The sequence below is a fragment of the Diplotaxodon limnothrissa genome, linkage group LG11 (assembly GCF_057381915.1).
Source record: "Diplotaxodon limnothrissa isolate DT_005_m linkage group LG11, D_limnothrissa_male_GT1.1, whole genome shotgun sequence".
NCBI lineage: Eukaryota > Metazoa > Chordata > Actinopteri > Cichliformes > Cichlidae > Diplotaxodon > Diplotaxodon limnothrissa.
Genome location: NC_140606.1, coordinates 34,971,537 through 34,995,940, shown reverse-complemented (window position 1 = coordinate 34,995,940; position 24,404 = coordinate 34,971,537). Strand labels below are relative to the sequence as shown.

The 24,404-nt window shown below is 39.8% G+C and overlaps 1 protein-coding gene across 1 annotated transcript; it reads right to left on the bottom strand.

Annotated features, from left to right (window-relative positions):
* Positions 1–895: 895 nt before the first annotated feature.
* Positions 896–22,366, bottom strand: nek10 (NIMA-related kinase 10). The gene is made up of 35 exons (XM_085365896.1): positions 22,302–22,366; positions 22,132–22,192; positions 21,865–21,995; positions 19,193–19,288; positions 19,023–19,107; positions 18,866–18,907; positions 18,687–18,765; positions 18,528–18,595; positions 14,145–14,224; positions 13,985–14,071; positions 13,555–13,779; positions 13,030–13,169; positions 12,036–12,097; positions 11,797–11,868; positions 11,647–11,711; positions 11,377–11,479; positions 11,106–11,234; positions 10,856–10,993; positions 10,721–10,766; positions 10,281–10,402; positions 9,454–9,556; positions 9,300–9,375; positions 8,715–8,844; positions 8,548–8,618; positions 7,957–8,164; positions 7,717–7,807; positions 7,569–7,637; positions 7,221–7,266; positions 7,013–7,050; positions 6,792–6,892; positions 6,502–6,612; positions 2,929–3,034; positions 2,746–2,789; positions 2,285–2,340; positions 896–932 (listed from the first exon to the last, which is right to left on the bottom strand). The coding sequence occupies exons 1-35, from the start codon at positions 22,364–22,366 to the stop codon at positions 896–898; spliced, it is 3,183 nt and encodes a 1,060-aa protein (XP_085222022.1).
* Positions 22,367–24,404: the final 2,038 nt, after the last annotated feature.

Below are 24,404 nucleotides of genomic sequence, written 5' to 3'. Positions count from 1 at the left end.
CCTGCACATTTTATGCACTAAATTCACCTTCAACATGAATAGCCCTCACAGCACATCAAAAGAATACACAATATTTATAGTAATATTAAAACATTACAGGCAGACATTTGCTGAATTAAATAATGTTTATTAATACAAACATTTAAATAGTTTTATACAGATAACAGTGAGTCAAAGTGCAAAAGAAAGCTTTTCTTCAGCTGTCAGTCATATTTTAGATCTTCTTTATAGTAAAAATGCTGATTGAGTGCATTTTATTACAGTGCAAAACATTTGACCTGTTTTTTTTTTTTTCTTTCAAATCCAGTCAAAAATTGTGATATGTAGAATTAAGGTCAATGTGCTGCATCTTATCAGTTCTTAGAAAGCAAACAAGGTCACTGTGGCTTGCAGCCACTAGAAAAACACATGCTGTGACATGCAGTGTCTGGGCCTGAGAGTATAAAGTGCTTCAAAAAAAGCATTTTAAACAAGTTTTAAATTTTGATTTTGAACTGAGAATAGAATAACTGTCAGTCTCAAACTTAATTACATCCGTATCTATCTGTAGATATGTATATATATTCATATATAATATATCTTTGGAAATTCATACAGTCACTTCACATTTATGGGAAAAAGAGACAACAATAATGCCTGAGATCAAAAGAGTAGGTGACAACATGACTATGAGCACTGTGGTAAAATATCACCGTAATCATGTTTATGTGCAAACAAATTAATGTATGCATTTACTACTTTTATATTCTTTTTATGTTCAATGAGAATATGTTTTGTAATGAGGGTTGGGATAAATGTTCATTAGATTTCAAGCAGTGTTGAAGTATCATTGTGAACTCATTCTTCTCCAAATAAATTTAAAGTTTGAGTTTTTAGGGATGAGTGAAGATAACTGTTACTTTTTTTCTTGGTCATTTCTTTTCTTTCTGAGCCTAAAAGAAAAAAAGAAAAAAAAGAAAAATGAGAGAAATCTTTATTTCATTTCAAACAACTGTCCCACTAAACTTAGTTTGGAATAACAAAAGGAAAAGAGACTAACATACGGTAAAAGTTTCAGATAATGGCCCCATTATATATATAAGTAATCTCTGAACCAAATGCTCAGGCTTCAGACTGCCTTAAACACTCAGTTTGAAACAGTTTTTTTCTACTCCTTTCTATGTTTCTACTTCTGATGTAAAATAGACTGGATATCCCTAATATCCATACACAGTATCCATAATCACATACTGTGTATGCTACCGTTGTATAGAGTGTAATATCTTACTTCTTTTATATTTGTTTGTAATTTATTTGTATTTTTTGTATTTTCCTACTGATATTTGTACCTGAGCTGAGGTATTATCTTAATATGGTCTTCTCAGTCATTCAGCTGCAGTTATAAATACAGAAGCCCCACCCGCCTACGGTTCCAAATTTTTGCTTGAGAGGGGCAACCAATCAAAAGAAAACTTGTTCAAAGGAGTCAATGTTAAAATAGCTAGTTTCAGACAATGGATAAACTGAGGGACTGCAACAAGGCCCAACATAAGACAAACAAAGAGTTGTTTTTTTTTAACTGTAAATCATGCAAAAATAAAGAGGTGAAAATCAGCATAATAGTTCATTTACATTTTGTAGCCACAGAAACAAAGCAATAGCCTCTGTAGAAACTATCCTCACCCTCACTTATCTTAACTGCACTACTGTATAGCTCTGTGTAAATAATCATTCTGTACATTCGATAATCTTTAATCCTACAACTGTTTACAACTTGCATAGTTCCCATTTCTGTATAGCTGTATATCTCAGATTCTGTAAAGTTATTTATTTCATATTCTGTATAGTTTTTCATATTTATATCCTGTTCATAGCCTGTACATAGCTTGTACTCACTACAGCCTGTACATACTTATAGTTATAGAATATTCACAACATACTTCATACCGTGTACATTATAACATACCATAATAGACCCATTTCTGTAATATACTCACATATCTATATTATTGCTAATATAAATTGTAAAATATCTATATCACTAAAGCACTTCTGGATGGATGCAAACTGCATTTCGTTGCCCTGTACCTGTGCATGTGCAATGACAATAAAGTTGAATTCTATTCTAATTCTATTCTATTCTATTCAATTACTGCTATTGAAATGAAATTCATTAAAGGTTTGTGTGCGCTGAACAAGACAAGTGATGATAATAATGAATTGTCTTGAACTAGTTTTTAGGAAAGCTCAAGCGCTAGATTTTGTGAGTCTAATGATTCAGTTAAATACATCATTTCCAGTTTACCTGCTGTTTGTTGGTTCATAGTAGCTGTTCTCATTCAGCAGTTCCTCAATGATCGCCTGAAAACATTCGAACAAAACACCATGTCAGAGGCCGCAGACAGAAGTTCAGTATCATGATGAAGTTGAAATTAAAACACTGTTCCAAAATGAGACCCATCTGTGGGAGAGTCAACACCTGCAGTTGTAAAGTAATACAGATCCATAAAATTGAATTTTAATGAAATAATAGTTGGCACTATGCCATCAGCAAACTATTTATTCTCTGAATAAATTTGTTGTTCACCAACCAGCCTACATTGGCACTATGCCTCTGCAGGAGGACCTACACAACATTTATACAAACAATAGTTTAATTGTTTTTCAATGCAGTTTTACATAGACTTATATGCCAAATATGACTTTTATTTTTAGCTAGCAAAAATTGTTCCTATTAGAAAGATTCCTGAGTTTCTCACCACCAACCTGCATCTGGTGATATGTAACTCCATCTCTGAGATTCACATCAACTGTCAACACAAAGAAGAGACAAAGTATTTATTTATTTATTTTTACATCAGAATTAACTTGCAATTCTACTTCTGCATAAGATGCTCTGCTTGTCTTTTACTGGAAATTTATGGTGAAGTTGGGCATTGATGGCACTACCTGTGCTGTCAGCGGTATGGATGTCTCCCGTGAAGTGGTGGATCCAAGGCCACCAATCTGAACTGATTGAACCAAATGCCATCAGCTCTGGAGACGCCTGGACGAGCTGAGAGCCAAGAAGAGGAGAGACAAACACCGTTAAGTTCTGCCTGATTTTATGAAGTGATTCTTACAAGACATTTGTAAGGTACACCAGCACAGAGCAAGACTTCCTGTAAACTGAGTACTGGAACAAAGTAGACTCAACTGTATGCAATAAAAAAAGATTTTTAAGAAATATTTCATTTTGATTGTGCAGAGAGCTCCTCAGTTTCTGACTCTTGAGTTATTTTGCACGGTGATTTCAGTGATTTCACAAAGCTTTTAAGGTTGGTGTTAATGCCCTCTTTTATGAGATATGTTTAAACGTCTCTGAAATTAGTTTAAAAAATGTCCAGTCCAAAAATGTCTCACATTATCAGATCATTAAAGAAAGAAGCTTTACAGTAGAAGTTGTGCCAAGCTAATAAAAATGTTCTGTACTCAGGCTATGCTTTAATCTTCCTTGTAATTACAGGGAGAGATGCTTACTATTTAATATCATCTATGAATGAACTGAGAGCAGATTTATCACGAGACATTGTTTATCAGGTAACCTAGCCATTGCTGGTCTCATGTTTTTATTTTTCATTAATCATGGCAGCAGAAGAGACACAGACAGGTGAGCTCTGATCTCATAATGAAAATATTTTGCCATTGGTTCAGGAGCTGAATTAAAATTCATGCAGGAACATGTTTTTGATGGTAGACTTAAACATCACTCTGTTATCAAACTCCTTCCCTGTGGTTTATCATATCATGAAAGTGAAAGTTCAGAGCTACAGGACCTCAGGTGTGGCTTTAAAATAGCTGACAGCAGCTTCTATGGTGGGTATATTAAATGTGTTCTGGCGGCCTAGCACACATGGAATGAAGTCATAAACTGCATCCATCGAGGAGCACGGGGTGCACTGCAGAGTGAAACAATGCTGGCTTTGTGTGATGTTATGATTTTGATTTTTTTTTTTTTTTTACATCAAGATGGTGAAACTGCAAAATGAAAGCATTCCTTCACAGAGCTGTGTTTAAGAAGCTTTTACTGCAGTAGTTACAGTAAATGTAGCCCAGACATGTTCTGTTGTATCTGTTGTAATCTTCTTGTTTGATATTTGTCTTATGCTTCTGAGTATTTTCCTTTCTCACATCTTTCGCCTGTTCTGTGTGAGTTGCCTTCATGTTTCTACATCCTTCCGGTTTTATTTTTTTTTACAGTGCTTTGGAGAAGTATTTCCCTCCTCTCTGAATTCATGAATTCATAAAATCAAGAAATGAATCAAGAATTATTTAAATAGAACCTGACAACAATCTCAAAAAATACACAATCTAAATAAACTTAAGAACAGATGAGAAACACAGTTATAGACATTTATTAATCTAAAGAGGCTCACAAAGCTACTTCAAGGCTTTGGGACTCCAGTAAACCGCAGTGTAAACTACTCTCCCCAAATGGAGAAAACTGGTGAACCTTCCCAGCCAGCCTACAAAAATTACACCAACGGTGTATCGATATCTTATTCAGGAAGTCACAGAAGAATCCAGAACAACATCTAAAGAGATTCAGGCCTCATTTGCCTCAGTGAAGGTCGAAGTTCATGATTCAACAATAAAAAACAGACTAGACAAAAATGACATCCACGGAGAGTCCAAGGAGTAAAACCACAGTGACTAGAAATAACTCAAAGGCTTGTCTAACATTTTTTGAAAAATCATATTGATGATTTTGGGGAAATTTTTGTTTAACCAAGAAGTCTAACTTCTTGGAAGGTTTGATTGCCGTTAAATCTGGTGTAAAACGAACAGCATTTCATTTAAAGACCAATATACCAGCATCAGAATTATGATGCTTAAATGCTCTCCAACGCGTTTTAATTAAAACAATTCTACCAAGAAGATTCCTTCACGGTGATGTGAAAGACTCACAGTCAGTTATACCAAACTCTTGACTGCAGTTTTTGTTGCCAATAGTGGCACAAGCAGTTATTAGGCGTAGGGGCCATTTCACTTTCACACAGGGCCAGGTGGGTTTGGATAACTTTTGTTCCCTTAATAAATGGAATCATCATTTAAAAACAAAATGTTATATTTACTCAGGCTGTCTTTGTCTACTATTAAAATTTGTTTTATGAGTTAAAGCAGGCAGCATGGTGGTTAGCATTGTTGCCGCACAGCAAGAAGGTAATGAGTTCAATGTCCCTCAGTGCGTGTGAGTGGTTGTCTCTGTGTGTTAGCCCTGCGACAGACTGGTGACCTGTCCAGGGTGTACCCTGCCTCTTGCCCTATGACAGCTGGGATAGGCTCCATCAACCCTGAAAAGGATGAGTGGATGGATGGAGTTAAATCATGTAATATGTGTCACACAAGTGTGACAAATACAGACACACAATCAAAGAAACCAGGAAGGGAGCAAAAATAATTTCTTTTTTTTTTCTCTCTACTGAGTTCAAATCAAGCTTATTATCCCTCTCCCTGGTTTGTGTCCAGGCTCAGCTCCTGGAAGATGACCTTCAGGAAGGTGATGCACCAAAAACCTCCTAGTGATTCCTGGAGTTGCTTGCAGATTTCTACATTTACCTGTAGATTTTCATGTTTGTCACATTTGCCTGTAGTTTTTCATACTCACTAACGACTACCCGAGTAGCAGTACCACTGGATTAAGCGTATGGCAAATTGGAAATGGGGAAGGGATTGCCTTGGAACCTCAACCTACATGTTTCAAAAGGTGAAACATTTCCTTTAAAGGTGAATGTTCTCAACTTCTGTTTTGCATCATACAGACAACTCTCTCACTTCCATTCAAACTATTAGCAATAGGCGACTGACCAAAGCAATCACATAGGTTTTTGCCAACCAGTTGGGGAATACAGATTTTTCCCTAGCGACATGTGGTTGCCAGAGGGTTATTGACTGGTCTCTAGGCCTGCAAAACTAGGGCCTTATTCATTTGATCTAACATTGTCACCAAGATCACACCACATGTTCAAAATGACAGCAAAGTTAGCATCACATGTTTTGTGGTCACATGTCTGGAAAACAGTTTCACAGTTATGAAAACAAGATATCTGTTACAAAGCCATTATTGTGCCACATTATGTTTCACAATGACTCATTGTTTTGCTATTTGTTATTAATGCAGCATGCCCCTCTCCCTCATAGGGCTGCGTTTTGCCTTTTCCCTAAAAACTCAGGCTGTGCATCAGGCTGTAGTCTGCTTACGATGCTTCGCTTTATTTTGAACTAGCTTTCAATCTGAAGCCTGCAGTTTTTCTTTAGTCCAATAAATATCTGATGTTTCCAAAGTTAGTGAATTGTGCTTATTCACATTCTGATCACAGAAATGTCAAAATGATCATGATTATGATTGCTGAGCAGTCCTACATTATGAAGGAAAATTATAAAGTACAATCACTGAATACAAATTCTGTCTGACCATATTTTCCAAGTTCCCTGCATTTTAACTTCAAGTGCAGTTCTGAATTATGAGTTGACAGTTCAAACCTTGCTGAGCTCCACTTTCAGGTTGTACGGATCGCTGCCAAATTGGAAGAGAGACTTTTTAAATCTTTCAACAAGGCGCCGTTTAATGTGGTGGTGTGGAGCTGGTGGAAGCTGGAAATTAAATAAATGCAGGTTATTACCAACAAATACAAATCTAACCACTGCTGACAAAATATTCCTCATGGGTTGATCTCAGCTGGACCAAATAGTCCAACTGATAGAGTGTTTCTGTGACTGCATTTATAATTTTTGAATCAAGAGATTCAGCAAACATTTCTTTATGCCTTTACTTGAGTGATGAAGATGATTTTGTGCAGCTGCACCAGAAGCCTCTGAATTGGATCATCAATCTGGCGAAGCTTCTTCTGGGAGACGCAGATTCCTGCTGACACTGAGGTTAGAGCAAAACCAACAAACTGACTGATGAGTGCTAAAGAAAGCCATGTAGGCTCATTTGAAAGGGTTTCTGTAGTCTGAGAGGTCAAGCAGTGCCATAAAGTCAAAAAATTACCCGGTCTTGGTTTCACCTTTGCAGCTGCAAAATCCCCACTGGGAAAAACAGCAAATCACAAACGTGATTCAGTTTGCTTGTGTTTACCAACAAACATTTACACGTTCTTCAAGTTCAAAGGATGAGCTCAAGACTGCTACCACATACATTAAGCCCAGAGCTTACATAAATCATACAGCTGGAAATGTGTTCAATGTGTTAAACTTACCTGACTAAAATATGATCAGGGGTAGCACAGGCAGCTGACTTTGAGCCTTTGATTAAAGATAAATAGTAAAACAAATGGGGTTTGGGGTATAATTAGTGAGCAAAATCCACAACAACCAACAGAAAAATCTAAAGCAGTGAGAAGAAATGAGAAAATAAATGTTTATAAATGAAAAAAGGCTTTGAATCCCTAAATGGCACCACAACTACTAACAGTAGTGAGGCATCATCAGGTAAAGTAAACATGCCTGTGAATATTTGGATGTATGAAAAACACAAAAAAAAGTATCTTTGAAGTAAGTAATAAAAATGTGATCATGTGCATTATCACAGCTTTGACACCACTAACCGTAGTGTTTCCCTGTAGAGTTGGTGGTAGTGTCTGTGCCTGTTTCAATATCTTCATCAGGGCCGTCATCTAAGCACACACGCACAACATGTTAGCATTGTGTCTTCACACCTTTCACAGTCTGAGCAGTATAAAGATACCCAGATACCCTGAGCGAGTCTCTGCTCTCTGCTGTGGTTTGAGCTGCAGGCTGTAGAGGAGCATGAAGGTGCATATTCAGTCTTCATCATGGGTGTTTCCTGTAAAATATGAAGCACCATTTTAAATCTCTGCAGGCTAATAATATATTTATTTATAAGCACTACAGCACAGTACAAACGTTCATGAGTCTGTATTTAACATTTATAAAGTGAAGAGTCTTTTTCTGATTTCAAAGAACTGAATTCACCTGTGACATGTTTGAGTAAGAGCAGGTCACCCTAATTTTATCTCTTTCTAGGAAAAACCTCTGTGCTCGTTTCCTGTCTCGCTCTGCTTTTCTTTCCAGTGAATTCTGGGAAGTGTAGAGTCCATCCATCAGCTTCATCATGAGGTCAGAGATCCTGGAACTCACAGCTATAATGTCCGGTCTCAGATCTGGATCTGGATTTAAACACCTGACAGGACATCACATCACAAAGTAAAGTGCTGAATAAATTTATTAAATAATTGATTGTTCTGTTATTTCTTATTTTATTTCTTATTTTTCCACATGGATAATACATGTAAACACTAATACATTTAAATAAATTGCAGCTGTTGTGGTGCTGGACTTCCTACCAGGGCTAATCCTGAGACCTCGTCCTTAGTGAATGCTTTTAAGTTAAACATGTATCAGTTAAGAAAATCTAGTAGAAACAATAGAGGAACCAGAAAGCCAAAAATTGAGATGCTGTGTAAAATCTAAATAAAAATCCTCAAACACAGATTCCAGAAGCCAATGACTGAATCAATGAAGCCAGATTGATTGATTGATCTTCTGTATACAGTCTATGCTCACCATTTGATCATGTCGATGACTCTCTCTGAAAAAGTACCTTCTTCAATTGGCTCATAATCGGCCTCCACAATCTGCCAGCAGAGAATTAGAGTGATCAGTGACTGACAGTAGAAAGTAAATATATGAAGTTAGGCATAAAATGTGAGTCTTGTGTGTCTCCATGCTACCTTGCTGGCCAGTGACAGCATATTACTGCTGTAGAATGGAGGCTGTAAAGTGGCCATCTGGTAGAGGATGCAACCTAAAGCCCAGATGTCAGCTTTCTCTCCATACGGCTCGTTTTTCACTATCTCTGGGCTAAAAACACATCACCACACTGAAAATCTTGAGTCATGAGGACCATTCATGCAATAAATCTCTGAATGAAGCCACAAAATCTGACGATGATCACAGAAGATTAGAAGGACCCCACAATTTGACAAGGAAAAAGAAAGTGTATGTGAATCGGACAGCATTATAGGAATATAATCACACAGCAATGGATTCTAAACTCTAAAACTCAAGTTTAGGCCTCGACTTTTTACCTGAAGCCAAATTGAGGCTTAATTCTAATGACAACCATCGTATTTAAAACCTCTAATTGGAGGAGAGTTCCCACAGTTGTTTATGTGAGCAGATTTCTGTTCCCTCAGCTCGATTAACACAAAACAAGTGTACACAGCCAGGAATAACATAATAACTTTCCAGCTGTTTCTTTAATAGGCTGTAATAAAAGACAAAAACAGCTGAACGTTTGGACTTAACTTCCTCACCAGGAGTAAAGGATGGTGCCAACCACTGATGTGAGCTTGCTGTTCTCCTCCTTCTGCTTAGCTAGGCCAAAGTCAGCTTCAGGTAGAGGAAAGACAAGAGTTAAACTTTTCATATGACGAGATGTTCTGTGGGGAAACCTAACTGCACACTCACTGATGGTGACTTTATCTTTCTCCCCTAGCATGATGTTGTTTGGCGTCAGGTCACGATGGACTATCCTCTTCTCCTTATGCAGGTACCTCAATGCCAGAGACATCTGAAGGAACATGGAGAAATTATGTTCATTTCAATGCTAGAAGTGCTTTGGGAGTTGTGGCTCATCCATGTGTGTCTCATTTGCTGAGTGAAAATTATTGCCATTCATTTTGGCTATTATCAAAAACAATCAAAAACCAGTTTGGCAGCCAGGGTTTCTGTTCCTTTGAGTTTTGAACGAATATGTGAGTTTGGGTTTTTGCTTTGGTGTTTAAAGTTATGATTTTTATGTTTTGCGGTGTTATTTTTATTTTACACTCTAATATTTTGTTGTACCTAGGCTCTAGTTGCTGTTTCTTGCATTTTAGTCCCCTTGGGTGTTTCTTTTCATCCTTCTGTGTTCCCTAGGAGTTAGTTCATCTATGTTGAGATTTTTTTTTCTTTATTCATGTTTTCCCCTTTCAGTAATGGTCCATTATTCACTTCCTGTTTAATCCCATGTCCTCTTCTGTCTTCACTGGAGTTTTACTTCATCCCTTGTGACTGTGTTGATTGTGTATGGCTGAGTCTGATTTTCATTAGCTCTCAATTTCTAGGTTTCAGTTTAATTGTGTTTTCTATTAAGTTTGTTCTTAACCACAAAAAGGTAATGGTAAATGGCAAATGGCCTGTGTATAGCGCTTTACTCTGTGGACCCTGTGGGAAGTGTCAAATTAGTCAGGCGGTAGACAATCAGACTTCATGCAGTACAAGCAGTTTACAAAGCACTTACTAGCATTTGTTACCTGTATGAATATATTCCAAAGTCTGTCTTCGGTGAACTGCTGCTGTTTTTCCTTCAGAGAGTTAAAATGTTCAGCCAGTGGTACTCCCTCAATCAGTTCCATCACAATGTACAGCTTGTCACCTAAAATGGACATTATGATAAGTGTGTTTGGCCTTTTGCTGTTTTTTTCTTTTTTAAAGGGGACTTATTATATGCTCTTCCTTAATTTCCTTCAGATTCTTGCCATTATACCTGTGGATGTTCATGTTAAACATGACTACAGTTACAGATAATGAACCCAGTAAGTAAGTAATCCCTGTGAGTTTTTGGCTCACAGGGATTACAGGGATTATGAATCAGGAAAATATCCTTTAGTAGAGCCTGAGAATAACAATATGGACCTCAAGACAATCAAATAGACTCCCTGTAATTTTCAGTTTCAGAGTTCATTATGCTCACCTTCCAGAAAAGTCCTGTAATATTTAACAATGTTCGGGTGTGTCATCTAGAGATAAATAAGCAACACATTAACTTCCAACATGTAATCATACTGTCCAAATACAGTTCACTTGTGATTTGTATTGAGCCAAGTGCCTGTTCTTTGATGATTGTGAGCTCTGAGATGATTTTCTCCACATTACTGTCTCTGGACTTCTTGTCTTTGCCAAATGCAGGGTTGTGTAGATTCACCTCCTTCAACGCTAGGATGTTCTGGCCGCTCTGTTTTTGGACCTGTCATCAAACCAATAAATTTGAAGTAAATTTAAAAAGAAAAGATGCAAAACATCACAACCAACTCCAAATTTGGTCACTCTTGATTATGTTTCCTGTTACTGATGTTTACCTTAAAGACACTTCCAAAGGCCCCGGTGCCCAGATGGTCCAACACAGAGTAGCCACTGATCACTCTGAGAGGAGGTCGGTTCTGGTCCCCTGTCTCAATGCCTTCTCTCAGATTGTCCAGTTCCTCTTTCTGCATTGAAAACACAAAAACTTTGTTTGTTTGTCAGTTTACCTCATTTATTTTACCCCACGGCAGTCAATGTTTTTCCTTTTTTCCCCAACTCCAAAACAGCTGAATAAACAAATAAACTCATTTAGAAGCTATTTCTTACAGTGTAGAGTGAAACTTTGGTTTGCAGGCCCTCATAGGCAGCGAGGTCCCGCACATAATGTCCAACATCAATAAACAGCTCAAAGAGGTCTGTGGGAAAGAGTCTGTAATGGATAAAAGATCACAAAACGGCAGTGGAAAGCAATAATGAGACTTCTTTCCCTGGCAGTGTTCCAACAGTAGCTCATTTTAAAACAATTCATCCACTTCATGAACTTAATGTTAGACAGTTTCTGTTATATTTTAAAACTTTTTAATGCCGTTTCATCACCTCTTAAACAGATGTCTATTTCTTTCCACACTAAAGAGAAATCGGAGCGCCCGGAATGCATAGCACTGCCAGTACACAAACAGATATGTTATTTCCTATAATTATAACATTTAGATTATTATGCAATTTGTTACATATAATAGCATATACCTGTAAAGAAGTGATTGTTTGTCCAGAGTCACATGGTATAATCAACTTTGCAATTATATAGATGCCATTTTCCTAAGAAAAGAAGGTCAAATGTAACTAACGCAAAAACATATACATGTGTTTTTATTTTTATTTATTATAGCTCATGCTTTTACATATTTCTCTCTGGTAATAGGATCAAGAGTAAAAGCACTCTCATTTGATTAATACGTGCTCTTCCACTAAGAACCCTTCTTTACCTGAACAATGTGGTGAGCAGATGTGTCATCTAGACTCATCTCAGTCAGAGCTGTACAGCAGGCTGAAAGGGGGATTAAAGGGATAGAATTTAATTTAAGAACTCATATACACAATCACAGAGTCCTAAATAGTCTGGATTACAGATGTAAATATTTATATGACTCTCTAAAAAACCAAAAGGCCAGAAGGAAACACTGTGTTTGAAATGTAAATCTTAAGCTTTCCCTATTGATACTTCTCGGGGCATGCATGTTTGGAGTGAGCAAGAACGAGTTCTGCTTTATGTTAGAGTCATCAGACGTTTGAAAACAGGAAATTTACAACCACTTCCTGTGCAATTACAGACAGGGTTAGTCAACTCTCTGCAGTCGTCATTGTCTCATGTCAGGAAAAAACTGTTTACATCCTCAGTAACTGATAAGACTGGGGTAGCATTTTCTTTTTGTGCAGTAGGGACAAAAAAATGCTTTATCATAAACTCTCTGAGACAGAGGTGGAATAAATGTCCGCTTCTGTCCCTACGCAGACCTAGGGACAGGGATCATTGGAACGTATCGTAACTATATGTAAATTCCTAACCATCACAAAGGTACAAATATGTTCCCAAGCAGTAAAAGTTTCATATTTCCACCGTTTCTTCCAGATTTTAAGATGTATTATTAGTAGATGACCTGTGTTTTTACCCCAAGCGTGTTCTTGGGTTGAACTTTCCCACAGGCTTTGTTCTCCATGTGACTGATTTTATAATAGAAGTCTTTCACTTATAAAACCTGTTTTTCTCCAATTTCCACTAATGAGTACTTTATAAGTTTATAAATTAATATCATTAAAAATAAATAAATATATAATATTCTCACACAGAAAAGCTGGTGGGTACTTTGGTGGATTCAAACCCAGGACTTTCTTACTGTGGTACTAACCACTGCTCCACCATGCCACTGAGCAACACAGTACCCAGAAATAAATTGTGTGATATGCAGCGTATACCCTGACCTGACTGGAGCGCGATCGTGTTGTCCACCACCTCCTGAGGGCTGAGCTCCTCCCTCATGTGCTCTCTCTGGATGCGACCGGCTGCGTTGGCACTGGAGAGCGCCTCAATGGACGAGCGGTCGGTGATGTACCGCCTGTCACTGTGTGAATGATTTTGTGCCTTATTTTTTGGCACTGTGACTGTTTTAAGCCTGAGAACAAAGCTGTTTAATGCTGTTCAGTCAGCTAAAGTTACAACCTCCATCATTAGCTATGAAATATTGGATGAGATTATGTTGCAGACAAACGGAAAGCATTTTTTTTCTAACCAGCAAAGATGTGAAAGGATAAAAAAAGGATAGAAAAATATATGAGGTAATAAACTCCAGACAGATTCATCAGCAATATTTGCTGATCTGTCCCTTCAAAGACAAGGATCACACTGAAAACTAGTGAAAACAACTTACAGACTATAAATGTTCAAACTGAGAGCTAACTGTTGTAATCTAAACTTTAAATACATTGTACTCGCTCATTTTCACGAACCTGTGGAGCAGCCGGAGGAGCTGCTGCACGCCACCCCAGCTTCTGATCTCCACCCTGATGTCGGGGTCCTCGCAGAGCTGGACCAGCACCCAGGTGACACTCCATAGCAGTTTCAGGTGCTTGCCATGCAACAGACTCAGCAGTACTGGCAGACCGTCCAGCTCCCTCACCTGAGCCCTCACGAGCTGAACCGGGCAGAGCAGCCTCAACAGCTCCGCACTCATTCTGGACGAAGTTTAACCCCAATATTATTTATGTTAAGTGAATATAACTTGATACTTGCAGAGATAATATACACTATTATTCTTTACAGCTCTATTTTATTTGTCTGTCTATGTTTCTGTCCAGATTTTATGACTGTATATCAGCACTAATGGGTGAAAAAACCTTTTCCATAAATTAGAATAACAACTTAGTAGTGCTTTCTTACCTCTTTGACAGGAGGTCGTATTCCTGAAGTATTACAAGGAGGCTCTCCACTATCAGTAGCTTCCCAATCTCCTCTTTAAATTCTATGCTACAGAGAAGAAAATCTTGTAACAGATGAAATCGTCCTTGTATGTATAGTCTTCGGTGCAACATTTACTTACCTCTCAGCCAAAGTGGTGAGTGCTAGCAGGGCTCCCAGTAGCACACTGCTATCAGTTGTCGAGAGGAGTTTTGCCATAGTCTACCACAGTCAGAGTTGGTATTCATTTACAAAAGGAAATAGAAATAAAGAGATGGCAAAGTGTCATCAATCCTCATTAGTACTTTCCCAAATGACAAAGCATTGGGCAAAAAAATTAAGAAAAACCACACTGGTAAATCTATGCTTCTTCCCTCACCTACAGCCTTGATCTGTGGGTAGTGACTAAAAAAAATATCGGATCGCAGATACAAGCAATAGGAATTAGCTTCCGGTGAAGGATGTCTGGACTCAAGAGATATATTTAAGAGCTCAGCCATTCAGGGGGGACTCAGAATGCAGCCTCTACTCCTCCACATTGAAAAGAACCAGTTGAGGTGGTTCATGTATCTGACCAGGTTGCCTACTGGACACCTCTTAGGTCAGGTCTTTTCTGCATGTCTAACTGGGAGGAAACTTTTTAAATAATGTTATCAGATGTAAAGCAAAAAAAAAAAAGTAGTAACAGTAAAATTAATAGTAAAATAACTATATATATATATATATTTTTTTTTTTTTTTTTTTTTTTTTTTTTTTTTTAAAAACACCCAGCACGCCCCTGCGGGCGGTTTATCCTTCAAGCTCGGGTCCTCTACCAGAGGCCTGGGAGCTTGAGGGTCCTGCGCAGTATCTTAGCTGTTCCCAGGACTGCGCTCTTCTGGACAGAGATCTCCGATGTTATTCCCAGGATCTGCTGGAGCCACTCGCCTAGCTTGGGAGTCACCGCACCTAGTGCTCCGATTACCACGGGGACCACCGTTACCTTCACCCTCCACATCCTCTCGAGCTCTTCTCTGAGCCCTTGGTATTTCTCCAGCTTCTCGTGTTCCTTCTTCCTGATATTGCTGTCATTCGGAACCGCTACATCGATCACTACGGCCGTCTTCTTCTGTTTGTCTACCACCACTATGTCCGGTTGGTTAGCCACCACCATTTTGTCCGTCTGTATCTGGAAGTCCCACAGGATCTTAGCTCGGTCATTCTCCACCACCCTTGGGGGCATCTCCCATTTTGACCTCAGGACTTCCAGGTTATACTCGGCACAGATGTTCCTGTACACTATGCCGGCCACTTGGTTATGGCGTTCCATGTATGCCTTGCCTGCTAGCATCTTGCACCCTGCTGTTATGTGCTGGATTGTCTCTGGGGCATCTTTACACAGCCTGCACCTGGGGTCTTGCCTGGTGTGATAGACCCCAGCCTCTATGGATCTTGTGCTCAGAGCTTGTTCTTGTGCTGCCATGATTAGTGCCTCTGTGCTGTCTTTCAGTCCAGCTTTGTCCAGCCACTGGTAGGATTTCTGGATATCAGCCACCTCCTCTATCTGCCGGTGGTACATACCGTGCAGGGGCCTGTCCTTCCATGATGGTTCCTCGTCTCCCTCCTCTTTCTTGGGTTTCTGCTGCCTGAGGTATTCACTGAGCACTCGGTCAGTTGGGGCCATCTTCCCAATGTATTCTTGGATGTTCGTTGTCTCATCCTGGACTGTGGTGCTGACACTCACCAGTCCCCAGCCCCCTTCCTTCCGCTTAGCGTACAGCCTCAGGGTGCTGGACTTGGGGTGAAACCCTCCATGCATGGTAAGGAGCTTTCTTGTCTTTATGTCAGTGGCTTCTATCTCCTCCTTTGGCCAGCCTATTACCCCAACAGGGTACCTGATCACGGGCAGGGCGTACGTGTTGATGGCCCGGATCTTGTTCTTACCATTCAGCTGACTCCTCAGGACTTGCCTGACCCTCTGCAGGTACTTGGTGGTTGCAGCCTTTCTAGCGGCCTCTTCATGGTTCCCATTCGCCTGCGGGATCCCCAGGTACTTGTAACTGTCCTCTATGTCTGCAATGTTGCCTTCTGGTAATTCAATCCCCTCAGTTCTGACTACCTTCCCTCTCTTTGTTACCATCCGACTACACTTCTCCAGTCCGAATGACATTCCAATGTCATTGCTGTATAGCCTGGTAGTGTGGATCAGTGAATCGATGTCTCGTTCACTCTTGGCATACAGCTTCCGTAGTCGGTATCCGTAGCCAGTCTTGTTAATGATCTCACTGAGGGGGTTCAGGCCTATGCAGAACAGCAGTGGGGACAGAGCATCTCCTTGGTAGATCCCGCACTTGATGGTGACTTGTGCTATGGGCTTGGAGTTGGCCTCTAGTGTTGTACGCCACATCCCCATTGAGTTCCTGATGAAGGCTCTTAGGGTCCCATTGATCTTGTACAATTCTAGGCATTCCAGTATCCAGCTGTGGGGCATTGAGTCATAGGCCTTCTTGTAATCAATCCAGGCAGTGCACAGGTTGGTCAGTCTGGTCTTGCAGTCTCAGCTGACTGTTCTGTCTGGTGTTTTGCGCCTCTGGTATTCTTGCCAATCCCTTTCTGTGTCCCGCTCATGTATTGACCCATGTGCCTGTTCATCTTAGCCGATATGATGCCTGACAGGAGCTTCCATGTAGTACTGAGGCAGGTTATTGGTCGGTAGTTGGAGGGGACCGGTCCCTTCTTGGGGTCCTTGGGGATCAGGACCGTCCGACCTTCGGTTAGCCATTCCGGGTGTCTCTCGTTAACTAGCAGCTGGTTCATTTGTGCTGCCAGACGCTCGTGGAGTGCAGTCAGCTTCTTTAGCCAGTAGGCCTGAACCATGTCGGGCCCTGGTGCTGTCCAACTCTTCATACTGGAGACCCTTTCTTGGATATCTGCCACTGTGATGGTTACTGGACCCTGTTCAGGGAGGTCGCTGTGGTCTGCCCTCAGATCCACTAGCCACTGAGCATTGCCGTTATGGGTTGCGTCCTTCTCCCATATGCTCTGCCAGTATTGCTCCGTCTTCAGCCTTGGTGGTGCTGTTCTCTTATTGTTCCCTTGCCACTGAGAGTACACCTTTGCTGGTTCTGTGGAGAACAGCTGGTTTATTCTCCTGCCTTCTATCTCTCTGGTGTACCTCCTCAAGCGGCTGGCCAAGGCTATGAGTCTTTGCTTGGCAGTTTCCAAGGCCTCAGGTATGGACAGCTTGCTGTATTTCTTATGCACCTTCTTTGTCGCACCTTTCTGCAACTCCGTTAGTTGGCTAACCTCCCTCCGTGCTACTTTGATCTTGCCCTCTAGCCTCCTTCTCCATGGAGGGTACTGCCCCTTGTGGCTGTTCAACTTGTAGCCAAGCATCTGCACTGATCACTGCTGCCGTATTGTAGATCAGCTTGTTAGTGTGGTTGTAGGTATCGTCCGTAGTGCTGCATTAACATCATCTAGCAGACCTTCTGAGGGTACTTCACGTAATCTTGGTAACCGACTACGGGGGATACAGGTTTCAAGCTTGGCCATGATCCTATTTTTCAGGTCAGTTCCTCTCGCACTCAACTATCCTTCTCCTATCGCACTTGGGGCTATGTACCCAATCTCGGGTGGGGGTGATGATATCTCCCCCCTGACCTGGCGTCCTGACTCCTCCTTGCCATAGCATTTGTGTTGTACCTCGTCAATCTCTAGCTGTGAGAACAGTCCCTTCTTTCGAATGTTGGAACACTGAGCTACTAGTTGTTTCGCCGTCATTGTGGATGTTGGATATCGAAGAATCCATAGGTCCCGCATCCTATTCATGTAGCCCCTTCCGCCGGGTACTTGCGTAGTAGCATTCCAACAATGCCCTGTTTTTGTCTCTTGCCCACCATGCCTTCATATTTATCTGTCTCGCTCATGTCTGCGGTAGGCTTGCTTAGCATAGGGGGTCTAGCCTTAGGACCCTTACTGGATACAGACGCCCCAGGCAGGAATCGAACTTGCGATCCTCTGTTCCAAAGGCATGTAGTCTAACCACTACGCTATCCAGCTGATAATTAATTAAACTATATATAATAATAATTGTAAAATTATTGTCAGCAGGAAAAAACTGAACTCATTATTGCCACTGTTAGTGTATTTTTCCATGGTTTAAACACAAATCATTTCCTGTTATGTTACAGAGTTAAACTCATCTAGAAGCACCTATTAGCTTGAAATGCCTCAAGGCACTCACTTTAACATCACTTTCAAACCATTATCCAAATTAACTGTAATTACAATGATCTCTGGGGTATAAAGACTGTTCATAAAAAATGCTAGTCTATTTTTTTTAAATGCGTAAAAAATGAATTGATTTCCCTCTAAATAACATTTTAAAAAGATTTTATACTTTTGTCACCACTGCCTGCAGATTTCCATCCAGAATTCTTTGAATGTCTTATGCGGACTCTCTCTGGTTTAACCCAGACATGCCAAAACAGTGACAACAAACAGCACACAGTCACAGATAACCTCGTCACAACTTATCACTTACCCTGTGAGCGCCACTCTCAATGACCCAGACTCTTTGATCCTGAGTGGCAGATAATTTCTGAAAGATGTCTGGAATACAGTCAGTTAATCCGCCATTGATAAGGACAATACAACTTATATTATCGGTGTTTCTCTGTGAGTCTGCCTTCACATTACTCACAGGTCATTGTGACCAGCTTCTGCGTGGCAAACGTCTGCTCCCCACACGACATATACAGAGCAGTGACAGACTCCATATACTGAGAGACAAAGGAGAGAAGGGTTCAGGGTGGCATCATATCACTGTGGGCAAAAGAAGCATTGTTTTTTTTTTCTTCTTTTTTTACATTAGGCATTTACCCTGGCAAGTAAACTGATGCCTTGAAGCTCATGGAGGATTTTCTAAATCAAATAAAATAAAATCAGCATTTGTTGTTTTTATTTTGCAGAAATGTTTTTTCATTAAATTAAAAGCATAAAAAATTAAAGTTTGTTGTTTTGTTTTTTAAACTTGGACCTGATAGTGGGGATCTCTGATCAATAATCGCAGGCAGATGAGAACTCTAAGGACTGACTCAGGAGGTGCATGCTCAATCCATTCACTGTTGAAAGAGTAAATATTATCACAGAAGTTATCCGTATCTATTACAGCAGAAGAAATGTTTAAGTACTTCAAACATATTTCACCTGCACAGTCGGTTCTTGATCAAAGACACAAGGATGTCAGAGAACAGTTCATGCAACGGGTGGCTGCTGAAGCATCTTTGGTCTCTGTATGTTATGCTGGTAAATGACAGGAAAATTATGTACAATTAACTTTAAAGAACTACATATTGCATTTAATCCCTTAAAGAAATATTTCACTGTATAATTAATGTACAAACGCCAACATCAGAAAAGTTTGAAAGCATTTTAGTCACATTTAGGATTAGAATTTAACCTCAATACAGTTATTGTTTTCCCTGAAGTATAGAGAGGACTTAAAGCTGTCCAGAAACATTTCCTCTTTGAAAAGATCTGAATGTGGATATTACTTTTCTTAATTTAGCAAGCCACCCTTACATTTCCTTGCTCATTTAATATGTAAACTTAAGCTAACTGAAGACCTTTGGCTTTAGGTTGTTGAATCTAAAAACAAATTTGAAGGTACTTAATTTATATTGTGTGGTGTGGTGCTTCAAAAAGGAAAGGTTATTACATAGTTCGATAGCAACACTATTTAAACTGAATGCAATGCTACAGGAAGGTTAGTGCAATTATTTAGCTGGAACTTGCCTGGAGAAATCAATATCCAGTCAAGTTCCAAGTCAGGTTTATTACCCAATGAACCAGACTTAACATAAACAAGAAATCACGTAGAAAAAGCAGAAAGAGACAATATACACTGCTCAACATTTGAAAACATACCAGATATCAATGGAAAACATATTATGCTGGATATCTATACAGGTAGGGACTGGGTCCTGTGTTTGGAATGAAAGGATGCAATCGTTTTTAATGGGAATTAAAATTATTAACCTCCAGAGGGCTGAATTCAAAGATACTCTGAAAATTAAAGTGGAAAAAAATAATAGGGCCAATTAGTCTATTTTGACAAAATTTCATTGTAGGACTTAAAATGGTGCTTAGTAGCACCCACATGTCTGTATGCATGAACAAGTACATTGGAGCATGCTTCTAATGAGATGATGAATTGTGTCCTTGAGGAGCTCCTCCTACATCTACACCAGGCTGTCACCGAGCTCTTGGACAGTCTGAGGAACAACCTGGTGGTGTTGGATGAACATAATATCCCAAAGATGTTCCTTTGGATTTAGATCAGCCAAGTGTCAATGGTATCAATTCCTTTATCTGCCATTACCCACTGCACCAGTGAAGGGTCTGAAAATGAGTCCAAGGGTTTCATCCTAATACCTAATGGTAGTCAGAGTGATGTTGCCTAGCTTGTAGAGGTCTGTGTGTCCCGTGTCAAAAATTGGCAGTTTGTCTTGTAGTCAGAAGGTTGCCAGTTCGAGCCCCAGCTTGGACAGTCTCTGTCGTTGTGTCATTAGGCAAGACACTTCACGTACCGCCTACTGGTGATGGCCAGAGGGGCTGATGGCGTGATATGACAGCCTCGCTTCTGTCAGTCTGCCCCAGGGCAGCTGTGGCTACAACTGTAGCTTGCCTCCACCAGTATGTGAATGAATAGTGGAATTGTAAAGTGCTTTGAGGGTCTCGAAAAGCGCTATATAAATGCAACCCATTAATATTACATAGATATGCCTCCCTGGACGATCACTGACCCACCACCAAACAGGTCATGCTGAATGATGTTACAGGCAACATAATTTGCTCCACAACCTTTTCCTGTTTGTCAAATGTGCTCAGGGTGAACCTGCTGTGATCTGTAGTACACCAGTCATGCACCTGCCAATTCTGGTATTCTATGGCAAATACTAGTTGGGCTCCACAGTGCTTGGAGTGAACACAGGGTCCACTAAAGGACTTTGGTCAGAGACTTTCACATCAGTTGCATGCTGAAAGTCATTTTGTAGCTCTGGCAGTGTTCATCTTGTTTCTCCTTGCACAAATGAGCAGACAGCAGTCCTGCTGATGGGCTAAGGATAAGTGACCTTCTCTGGCCCTGTCCAGCTCTTCGAAAGTAACTGCCTGTCTCCCTGGAATCTCCATGCACATGAGATTGTACTGGTGGACAAAGCACACCTTCTGGCAATGGCATGTAGCGGGGATCTCTGATCAATAATCCTGAAGGAGTTGGAACACCTGTGCAGCCTCTGTAGGGTCCAGGTATCACCTTATGCTACCAGTAGTGACACTAGCCAAATGCAAACGAGTGAAAAAAACAGCAAGAAAAGATGAGGAGGGAAAAAATGTCAGCGGGATCCACCTGTGAAACCATTCCTATTTTGGGATTGTCTCATTGTTACTCCTCCAGGACACCGGTTGTTAATTTCATCAACAAAGCAGTACCAAAGCAGCTGAAACTGATTAACAACTCCCTCTGCCATTTTAATTGACCAGATCAGATCAGATCAATATCCCAGAAGTTTATCTGACTAAATGCTATACTTTGATCATTTTTTGAGCAGTGCAGATCACTGTCTTACAGAAAAACAGCTCTACCAGTATATCCACAGCTGAGATTAGTAGCACATGTTACTGAATCTTAGACAAAGTCAACCTACGATTCTTTCATTTTCAGAGTCAACATAATAAAGGTCAACTGGGCCTCTAATGTATTAATTTTATGCATCTTACTTGTATTAGTATTCGAAAAGACTTGGACTCATAACTGTGTGCTTTGAGATTTTAGTTAATATTATTTCAGAGATTATGCGGTCCTTAGGAAATGTAACCTGAATTTGTCCAGTTCTGAGGCCTCATTGCTGATGTCACTCTCAAGCCTGTGTCTACTTGTGTTTTTTTGAGGAGGGATGGATCTGCTGGTTCCACTGCTGCATCCTTTACTGTGACTCAACACTGCCACCTGCAAACACAAGGAGTCTCACACCACAATAATACACACAGATAGGTAGCAATGTGAGCTGGTTTTTGGGGTCTGTTATTAAAATGTCTAGACATTCAGCCTTGGTGTGGTGTCATTTGTTGTTGTTGCTGTCCACCTCTTGTCTGGGACTGTTTTTGGCAAGCAGGGACTGGAGCCTCCTTAGATCACGAAATGCCCTATAAAACATGCTTATCAGGTGATTTGTGGTTTTCATATCACGGAGATGAATTCTGAACTGGGTCAAGAACAATTAAATAACTGTAAGGAGAAGATAACCAAGCATACTTGCTGTGTGTTCCTATGGATTTCGGGGTCAGTTTTTCTTCTTGTTTCAATTTTTTAACAGACATTTTCAGCGTTCCCCGCTGCTTTCATTAGGAACCTGCGAAGCATTTTGGCACATATTCACATTTAGTCAGACATAAGAAACTCAGTGGCGACAGTGCTACCTCACACTGGCCAAAAACGACAGGTCCGCTGATAGAAGGCTAACAAAAAAAAGTCGCGTTTATAGTCGCTTACCTTTCCCCCAGCAGCAGAAAGCTGATTTGGCCTATAGAAATTTGGCCTCATTAAATATCCTGAGTTAGTTTTATTCGAGCAACAGCAACTATACGAGCAAATAGTATTAGTCTATGTTGCTATGGTTACAACCGACGCGCATCCAGTTCACTCTCCGTATTTTGTGCTACGCTGTCGGAATACTTGGCACGCGTATATATATATAAATAATTTATATTTTAAAGGAAATTTAAATAACTTAAAATATTTCTCATTACTTCTCAACACAGTCCAGAACAAACGAATAAATTAATACATATTATAAGACCCAGAATTTCCTTATGTTTCCTAGCAATAGGAATTCTGTCATATAAGCTAAACATTAAGTTAAACAGCCTATAATTAAAAAAACGAATAATGGTAATAATTATACAGGTCAATATAAAAATGCAGTATGACAAAAATTTAATGTAAATCTTTCAAACATTACTGTTTGAAAGAGTTACTTTTAAATAAAAAGTGGACTTTGCATGTTTCTCTCCAGGTACTCCTCCAATAATATAAAAACATGCAGTTTAAAATACTGGTGACTCTAAACTGGTCTTAGGCGTGAATGTAAGCATGAATGGTTCTCTGTTTTTCTGTGTAAACCCTGTGACACCCTGGAAACCTGTCCAGAGTGTACCCTGTGACAGCCATAACAAAATGAAATATCTCAAACTCAACAGCAAACCTCGACACACACAGTGGTCAAAGTTGTGACAGTACAGGTTTGAAGTAAAATATTAACATGAGAGAAGAGATGATTAACTGCTAGACAGATGTGTTGCATTGCTAAGAGTTATTGCATAAGGTATGAATGATTTCCTGTATTTGTCCTTGTGGCAACGTTCTCAGATTGCAGGCCTATTTATGGTTCCTCTAGTTTCCAGAAGTACAAATGGAGGTAGAGCTTTTACCCACCAGGCTCCTCTTGTGGAGACACAAATCTGGGAATTTTTCATTGCTGGTCCTACAATTCCACACAGTAAAACCATACTGACTTAATTGTTGCACTGCTAAGACCTTTTAAGATTTCACAATTTACAAGGGTGACATTGTGAGACACTGTCATTACTGTGGTATAAAAATCAAATATGCAATTTTATTTGAATGTGGTTTTCCCCACTTCTGTAAGTATAAATGGGAGCTTTTTATGGACTTTTTGTGTTCCTCCATTATTTCAATACATGATAAAACTGTTAGCTGTTATTTAGGCTGTGGTTCTGTCTGAAAGTCATCTTTGAGCTTCAGTAAAACTCCGTCGAACAACACATCTCAACACTGGAGTGAGGACACCTAAGTCTGTCTACAGCAAGTCTAGTAACTCTGGAGTCACTTTGAATGCCTCAAATGACTTATTTGGGCAGTTGTGAAGCATTATCTAAATGAACTATAATTTCAGTGTTCACTGGTACATGCTAATTACTTAAATAGAATCACCAGTTAAATCTGATAAAGAGCTCTTGAAAAGTTTGCAGACTTTGAACTAAATAAGGCCTTAAAAAACGTAAAATTTGTACTTATATCACCATCTTTGCTGCTGCAGAAGAGAGAATACATTCCAGTTCAAGATTCTTTCAGTGCTGTGTTTCTCTTATAATTTCCACAAGCCCCAAAGACCAGCATTCAAATGCATTTGCACCATATTGGTGTATTATGTCTGTGACAGTGGCAAGTCCTCCTTCACTCACTAGTTCACTCAACAAATAGGAATTATGAGTAAATACAGTTGCTGAATATTTTTGTGGTAAACGTTGTTCATTGTGATCTTACTCAGCAGATGCACAGTCTAGCCTCTGGCTGCAAAAGGGGGGATGGTGGAAGATGCCAGTAGTATAAACAAAT

Excerpts from the sequence above, each read along its gene's own strand:
- nek10 (XM_085365896.1), bottom strand. The coding sequence starts at position 22,366 with ATGTCTGTTAAAAAATTGAAACAAGAAGAAAAACTGACCCCGAAATCC. Across the intron at positions 19,289-21,864 it reads TCAGAACTGGACAAATTCAG|CATAACATACAGAGACCAAA; the intron begins GTTACATTTCCT and ends GTCATTTACCAG. Across the intron at positions 14,072-14,144 it reads CTCACCACTTTGGCTGAGAG|CATAGAATTTAAAGAGGAGA; the intron begins GTAAGTAAATGT and ends TCTTCTCTGTAG.